Here is an 8,227-nt window from a genome sequence, read left to right on the forward strand (position 1 = left end):
AACCTGTGGGGAAAAAGGCGTTTTAAACCTTATTTTGGGGCAAAGTATATTTTACTGCTGTTTCTATACATGCAGTTTTTATGTCCTGGGGACCAATGAAAGTGCAGTTCTGACTCTGTGCCCATTCATTTAGATAGAGCCTGGTCTTGTAAAATCCGAAATAGCTGCCCGGGGCAAGTGGTATGACTTGCCTAAAAAGACTTTGATTAAGGTCAGCATTTTACACGATACAAATCCCAACAATAGACTGACTGTAAAATTTTTATTTCAGCTCCTGGAACATTGTGCCATCTTAACTGCATTAAATGCTTAAAGGCTTTTTTTTCTTTTCTGTTCTTAACATTTCTTAGTGCTGAATACCACCAATCAAATTCCAACATTCCTTTGTAATTCCAACATTCCTCATTCTTTAATGAGCAACACATTTAAACTTAAACGTGACATAGCCATGACACTGTTTTAAACTTTGTTCTTGAGAGCTGTGATTCTATTCTTAATATAGAACTTAATGGCCAGCCAATTTCTGTTTTTAAGTGCTGCTTTCTCCAGGTTAAGGCACTTATCACAGTCACTTTTTCCTGGTACACGGCATGAAGTGATGAAGGACATCATGTGCTTCTCGACCGCATGGATCTCCTCTTTCTCCCACACCCTTCTCTTGAACGGCTGACGACCTGTACAGGTTGGTTATAACAAACAAAGAATGTGAAAGATAAACATTTCAGTTTTTAGCAATCTTTACAGTAACAAAGTTTGACATTAAACAGACAAAGGGCATATTGATCACAATGTAAATAATTTTGAGATATCTAAAAAGTTAACCTGCATCCCTCTTTTTAGGCTTGTGATGCAAGGCTTGTGTAGTTGTTACGGTGTCCTGCTGTGGTGCAGCATCGCTATGACTGACATCTGGAACTGCTGTTTCATTCTCTTCCCACTGAGTCGTTGTAACCTGACTCTCTGAAACCCAGAAAAAAATGCAGAAAATAACAATTAAGACGTATTAGTCATACAACAGTATATTAGAGAAGGTTGATCCTGAATATATCGGTATCAAGGCCAATCTGGGCATTTTTTTAATTGAGCATTCAAACTCTGACACTTTAATAACTGTACAGCGTTTCTTGACTGAACTCTGTTTTGTCCACCAGTCTGCTATTGATGCAAAAGTGAAAAAATGTATGTGAAAAAAATTAAATAAAAATCACTTTCACAATTTGGGCAGAAGATCCACTCTGAGACAACTGTACCATCTGAGTGTTTCTGTAGTCTCAACAAGGTGTGAGATGTCTTCATTGTAACTGAACATGTATATTTCAATAATAGCTTTCCCCAAGTTAATCATTCATATTACATTAGTAATTGCAGTTTATCAAAATAAGAGTTTTGAACAGGGACCTTAAAGGGCACCTATAGTGGCAATTAAAATGTTCCTAATATTGTTTTGGGCGTCCCAAACAACAGTTTTACAAGCATGCAATGACAAACACTTATTGTTTTATAATATGCATTTATTTATTTTTTATAAATAAAAAAATAAGACTCCCATAAGAATCATTCAGAGATTAATTTTTACCAAACCCCGCCTTTGCATGACGCTAATCTGCGGTAATTGGTCAGATGACCCATTCAGTTGTGAGTTAAGGAATTTAAGTTGAGTTATGTTAGCAACCATAGCCCAAAGTTCAGTGGCAAGAGCACATTCAGTCTATGCATTAGCCCAACGCAAAAACAAATTGATAATGCAGTACTACGAGATATTGTTCTATTCTTTATGACAACTCCAATAACAACTAAAAACACTTCATATTTCGATACAATTAACATTGATGACCTAGAAGCTGTGCTGTCTACACAACACATAAAATAATGAAAAAAGTGAAAAAAGGCAAATGAAAAAAAAAGTTGCTTTTGCGTCACACTTCAGAACACAGCGTCTCGTCACCATGATGTTTTCAAGTTTTTCCTGGCGTCTAAGAGCGCAATAAGTGGGCGTATCTTATTCAAATAACTTGTCAAGTTGATGTCATCTAGATCGAGAAAAAGCATTCTTCGTCTATCGATTCATATCAGCAACTGAGTCAACTCTTGCTTTGAGACAATAACTTTGTATACGTTGAACTTTCATATTTAAAACTTTGCAGGATGTTTTCGTTCACTTAGATCTCTGTTACACACAACAAGAAATGTAATTTTGAAAATTCCATAACAGGTGCCCTTTAAGTATTTGGATCAAGTGCGTCCGAGTATAGCTGTTATTTTATTGTTTCAAATATTTAATCAATATTTAGGTAAAAGTATCAGGTTGGACTCAGATTGGACACATTAGCATTTAATATTTAAGAGAAAAAAAGCCTGGTTTGGGACATCCATGAAGTAAATCGACATTTGTAGTTACCCTTGAACATGGTCAGATTTAGGATCATATGTAAAATACGTACCTGACTCTGACTCATGTTCGCTGTCCAAGAGCACATTTTCTGTGGAGGGTTTGGGGGAGAGGGAAAAGAATGACTGTTAGTGAAAGTACATGTAATTCATTCGATCCTGACGCCCCCAATTACGCCAAAGACAAACATGTATGAGACATTACGTGTTCATGTTAAAATCTGTGAAGAAAAATTAAATAAGTAGGGCTTTCAAAGATTTCAAACTTTTTTGTATAAATGTACGTTTATTGTTATTGTTTTTCCACCTGGTTGGGCCGTGAGTTTGTGTTGCCGCCAAGCAAAAGTGTATCTTATATGATTACTCGACAAATCAATGTAATAATCTATAGAATACTCGATTACTAAAAATTATTTTAGCTGCAGCCCTACACATAATTAATGCATGGGGGTTCAGTAAATATGATCATCGAAGAGGTGTAGCAGTACCGCTGTGCATGGTGAGCATAAACAAACCTTCTTGAACAGAAATGGGCCAGTTCAAACCAAAGATTTGTGACTTGCAACTCCCGGCAACGTACCTTCGGGATCAATGTTGATGTCATCCAGTGTCTTGCCCTTGAATTCTGCCAGGCGTCCCTGATCCAGAGCCATGAGGACTTTGCTAATTTTTGCAAGTTGGAGGGTACCTTCAGGAAGTCTGTAGAACTGCCGGTGCACTCTAATATCATGCCCAAGAAAATTTGCTAACTGATCCAGCTCTGTATTACTGAGGTTGAGAACTTGAGACAGTGTTCCAGTTTGTTTTCGAAGTTTCGTAGAAGTGAGACTTTCCGGACTTTTTGCACCACAGACCTTGGCAAAGTGTCGAAGGCAATCAGACCCACGGTAACAGGTCAAAGCGTTTGGTCTTGCAAAAAGGTAAATGTTCTCCTGAGGAACCTCACAAACCTCCCGTGAGCCGACGAGCAGATCCAACCCTTGCTTCATCATTGGGGTCAAAAGCACAGGAACTTTTCTTCCCCTTTTTCCTCTTATCTCAATCCTGCTGAAATGCTGACAGAGTTTCTTCTCTAGATCTGAGAGGGCTTCATTCACATCTTCATGTGGGTCTGATGGATTTTGACATACATATGAAGAAAGGGTCATTTTTGACACCTCCCCAGCTCTTCGTCGATTAAACAAAATGACTTGTGCCAAAATGACCTTTGCCAGTTTTGCCCACGTGTGGGGGGATGCCTCTATAGACAGTTTACCGTGAAGATCTTGTTGTTGCACATCCAAATACGAATGGAGAGTCTGGACATCTTTTGTGAATGGAAGCAACAGAGGAGTATTCCACTTAGACTCCTGAAGTGTTCTCAGTGATGCAGCTGATATCATTTCATTCCATCTGGTTTCATACACTCTGCGGAATGTACGAGCATCTTTTGCAGCACTGTAGTCATTCTGAACATTTGCACGGCTTTCAAGCAGCATTGAAATCTTTGTCAAGTTATGTCCAGTTTTGAGAGCTAGACTCGGGCACTTGTATGCATGGGTTTTACTGTCAAAGCCTGCTAAGTGTTTCACTGATTCCACAACTTGCATAAAATTGGCAGGTTTGATGTGATCTTTAATGGTCTTCAAGGAAGTGGTTTTTCTTGAGCATATCAGAAGCCTTCCTAGCTCTCTCATTTTCTGTCGGATGTATTCATGCTTACCAACATCATATCCAAGCCTGTTAAACAAATGCTCACCATACTCCATGATACAGGCATCCGATTTCAGTACAGAATAAACTTCATCTTGAACCATGTTGTTTAGCAGCTTCCAAAATTCCACCTTGACACCAGGTGGTGGAGGTGCTGCAAATGCGCAGAGGGCCTGGACACGGGTTTTGCCAGGTTTTTGTGGAACATTCGGCTTGAACTTGCATTTCATCATGTGCCGCCAAAGAATTTTCTTTGTGAAGAAACCATGACAATGTACACAATGCAGGAAATTCTGTGCTTGACAATCCTTCCTTGGTTGCTTGCGAGGAACAAGATTTCCAACACCAGCATTTAATACATCCACATTGTGTGCAAAGTTGCCCCTGTTTCTCAAATGTTCCATATGCATTCGTCTTTGTTTGGAGCCTTTTGGAAAGGACAGAGCCTGTGCAACCTCTGGTTTATCTTTATGAGCGCGCTCCAAATGCCTTGCCATTTTCACGAATCCCACCCTACAGTACAAACAGTATTGCTTTTTGTTGTACATTCTTGCCCCGTTCTCCTTTTTACAGACAGCAGGTATGGAAAGCGAACCATCAGCTACTTCTTCTGTATGGAGGGAAGAGGCATTGTCAGGAAGATCTTTCTCCAGATCAGGTGTTGTATTCTGTATTACAGATTCAGGGTCTCCCCCTCCACTCCATTTTGTTGAGTGACCACTACTTGCTTGTGTTGTAGGGTAGGATGCACGTCTTGAACTGCTTGAACATCGCCTTTTACGTGTCATACCAGAGTTGCCCTCTCTTCTTGAAGGTGAGCGTCCTCTGCTAAGGATTTGCGTCGAAGACACATCGTTCAGTTCTCGGATGTCAGCGTACTTCCCTTGGATTGGAAATCTAAGCATGCTTTCTTTCTGATTGACTGGTTCAATGACTTCGCTTGTGTCTGTATCTTCAGATGAATCCTCACTACTCTTAGGAATATATTCCTCTCCACTGCTGGCTGAGCTGTCAAAAAGCTCATTTGAATCAAACTCAACATTTCTTTTCATCTTCAGAAAAGAAAAAGTGAAGTCAAAGTCAGTGCATGGATTAAATATTACTTTTGTGTTACGTACAAGACGCCAAGTATGTTAAGTATGTACATCCATCTTCTACATTGTGAGTTGCTTACCTGTATGCTTTTGGTCCTCCTCAGCCTTGGAACAGAATCTCCGTCCTGGTGGGTGAGGCTTAGTTCAAACTCAGAAGTCGGACACCATGTCTAGAGTATTGAAAAAATACACAATTACCATTTAAACCCAAGGACAAGGGAGAAATAGGTACTGAAAGCAGAACCAATAGTGTTTGAGCTTATTGATACTATATTTCAGTACCCATTCCTGTAAAAATACATGCAAATGGCAAAAAAAAAAAAAAAAAAAAAATTACCTGGCAGCTTGAATTAAACTGGTCATGATTTGGGCTTGGACTCTGAGATTCATCAGAATCTGTGTAGTCCACCAGGGAAGGATTCATTCCAACTTTGTTCATTGAAGGTAAGGGTTCTGGATTATGTAAGCACTATAGAACATCAAAGACATGATATGAATGACAACACGCATTCATAAATGTATACCTATGTACATCAAATGGTATTTCAGAAACATTGGAAATCCTCACTTAATCTTAATATTTTTGAAAAAAAGAAAAGAAAATTGGCATACAAATGGCTTAAATATATGGCAAAGACTGCAACTGCCTATATTTTTTTGGCCCTATAAAGCAAAAAAAAAAAAAATCTCTGTAAGCTGCTTTGAAACAATCTACATTTCTAAAAGGTCTGTATAAATGAAGATGACTTGACATTAGCCAGATTGTAGAGGAAGAGCATTTAATAATAAAAGCTACAATAAAAGTTTAAAGTGAGTTATGCATAATGCATTATTTAGTGAAGTGTTAAAGTAAAAGTTAAGTGACAGTAAAAGAGACAGACTAGTACCTGTGCCTTGAAGCTGGATGATCTCGGAGGAGTCTGCTCTGTTGCTCTGAAGAGGTCAGCCTCAGAAGACTCAGTGGCATCCAATGGTTTGTCCTGAAGAATGAGTTAACATTATTATTGAATAGATGGTCAGCAGTAGCATTACTTCAGTGGAAACAACATTAACACGTGTGAGACACAGGAGACATGCACATACATGTGGTGGCAATGTTTACATGTTTCCTGTATCTGAGGCTAAATCCAAGTTACTTTTGATGGGTTTAAGTTGGCTGTGATTTCTGTCATATCTATGTTGCCTGCTATAAGACAGCTCTAACCATCACAGTCGAGGAAGTAGTAAAAATGAAGTGTGGCATGACTGAATTCAGCTGTAGCCAAGAGCTAGTATGACTTGGAGAAAGCAAACTCATCTAAAGTTCAATGACACATGATGTAGAATGTATACGTTTAGACTTCTAGACAGAAAAGAGTCAATGAAGTGTTCCAATGTCTACATTAATTTTTAGTTAGCGTGGACCCCACAATGGCAAGAGACCTGACAAGTGTGTGTATCACAAGGAGTGATCGCCACTAAACACTGGTCCTACTGACTGGTCCCCATGAAACCACAAAAACCAGAATGTCCGCAGAAGTTTATATTGGACTAAGGATATACATTGATGTATACACATCTAAAAATGTACTTCCATGAAGAAGTTAACAATTAAGAAGACGCCTCGAAACTAAAAAAGTAGAAGGTTCGAACCTAAAGGAGGAACCAGTGAAAGACAGTAAAAGAGACCGACTAGTACCTGTGTCTTGAAGCTGGATGATCTCGGAGGAGTCTGCTCTGTTGCTCTGAAGAGGTCAGCCTCAGAAGACTCAGTGGCATCCAATGGTTTGTCCTGAAGAATGAGTTAACATTATTATTGAATAGATGGTCAGCAGTAGCATTACTTCAGTGGAAACAACATTAACACGTGTGAGACACAGGAGACATGCACATACATGTGGTGGCAATGTTTACATGTTTCCTGTATCTGAGGCTAAATCCAAGTTACTTTTGATGGGTTTAAGTTGGCTGTGATTTCTGTCATATCTATGTTGCCTGCTATAAGACAGCTCTAACCATCACAGTCGAGGAAGTAGTAAAAATGAAGTGTGGCATGACTGAATTCAGCTGTAGCCAAGAGCTAGTATGACTTGGAGAAAGCAAACTCATCTAAAGTTCAATGACACATGATGTAGAATGTATACGTTTAGACTTCTAGACAGAAAAGAGTCAATGAAGTGTTCCAATGTCTACATTAATTTTTAGTTAGCGTGGACCCCACAATGGCAAGAGACCTGACAAGTGTGTGTATCACAAGGAGTGATCGCCACTAAACACTGGTCCTACTGACTGGTCCCCATGAAACCACAAAAACCAGAATGTCCGCAGAAGTTTATATTGGACTAAGGATATACATTGATGTATACACATCTAAAAATGTACTTCCATGAAGAAGTTAACAATTAAGAAGACGCCTCGAAACTAAAAAAGTAGAAGGTTCGAACCTAAAGGAGGAACCAGTGAAAGACAGTAAAAGAGACCGACTAGTACCTGTGTCTTGAAGCTGGATGATCTCGGAGGAGTCTGCTCTGTTGCTCTGAAGAGGTCAGCCTCAGAAGACTCAGTGGCATCCAATGGTTTGTCCTGAAGAATGAGTTAACATTATTATTGAATAGATGGTCAGCAGTAGCATTACTTCAGTGGAAACAACATTAACACATGTGAGACACAGGAGACATGCATGTGGTGGCAATGTTTACATGTTTCCTGTATCTGAGGCTAAATCCAAGTTACTTTTGATGGGTTTAAGTTGGCTGTGATTTCTGTCATATCTATGTTGCCTGCTATAAGACAGCTCTAACCGTCACAGTTGAGGAAGTAGTAAAAATGAAGTGTGGCATGACTGAATTCAGCTGTAGCCAAGAGCTAGTATGACTTGGAGAAAGCAAACTCATCTAAAGTTCAATGACACATGATGTAGAATGTATACGTTTAGACTTCTAGACAGAAAAGAGTCAATGAAGTGTTCCAATGTCTACATTAATTTTTAGTTAGCGTGGACCCCACAATGGCAAGAGACCTGACAAGTGTGTGTATCACAAGGAGTGATCGCCACTAAACACTGGTCCTACTGA

At 39.3% G+C, this 8,227-nt stretch overlaps 1 protein-coding gene and 1 long non-coding RNA gene across 2 annotated transcripts; both read right to left on the reverse strand.

The window, feature by feature from the left end:
- Nucleotides 1–459: 459 nt before the first annotated feature.
- On the reverse strand, nt 460–5,639 carry LOC120485803 (uncharacterized). Its single transcript, XM_089131034.1, has 6 exons — nt 5,512–5,639; nt 5,255–5,344; nt 2,969–5,132; nt 2,442–2,480; nt 823–960; nt 460–674 (listed from the first exon to the last, which is right to left on the reverse strand). Exons 1-6 carry the CDS (start codon nt 5,611–5,613, stop codon nt 460–462), a joined length of 2,748 nt encoding a protein of 915 aa, XP_088987160.1. The 5' UTR covers nt 5,614–5,639.
- A 427-nt stretch (nt 5,640–6,066) lies between these two features.
- LOC148981400 (uncharacterized) lies at nt 6,067–7,733 on the reverse strand. The gene is made up of 3 exons (XR_016168503.1): nt 7,644–7,733; nt 6,853–6,945; nt 6,067–6,154 (listed from the first exon to the last, which is right to left on the reverse strand). It is a non-coding gene; the product is annotated as an uncharacterized LOC148981400 (long non-coding RNA).
- Between the last annotated feature and the right edge of the window lie 494 nt (nt 7,734–8,227).

This window comes from Pimephales promelas, chromosome 5, assembly GCF_988280905.1.
Source record: "Pimephales promelas chromosome 5, fPimPro1.hap1.1, whole genome shotgun sequence".
In the NCBI taxonomy this organism is placed as follows: Eukaryota; Metazoa; Chordata; class Actinopteri; order Cypriniformes; family Leuciscidae; genus Pimephales; species Pimephales promelas.

Coding starts and splice junctions, on each gene's coding strand:
- LOC120485803 (XM_089131034.1), bottom strand. CDS start 5,613: ATGAACAAAGTTGGAATGAATCCTTCCCTGGTGGACTACACAGATTCT. Junction 2,481..2,968: donor CATCAACATTGATCCCGAAG/GTACGTTGCCGG, acceptor AACCCTCCACAG/AAAATGTGCTCTTGGACAGC. Junction 675..822: donor GCCTAAAAAGAGGGATGCAG/GTTAACTTTTTA, acceptor CAACCTGTACAG/GTCGTCAGCCGTTCAAGAGA.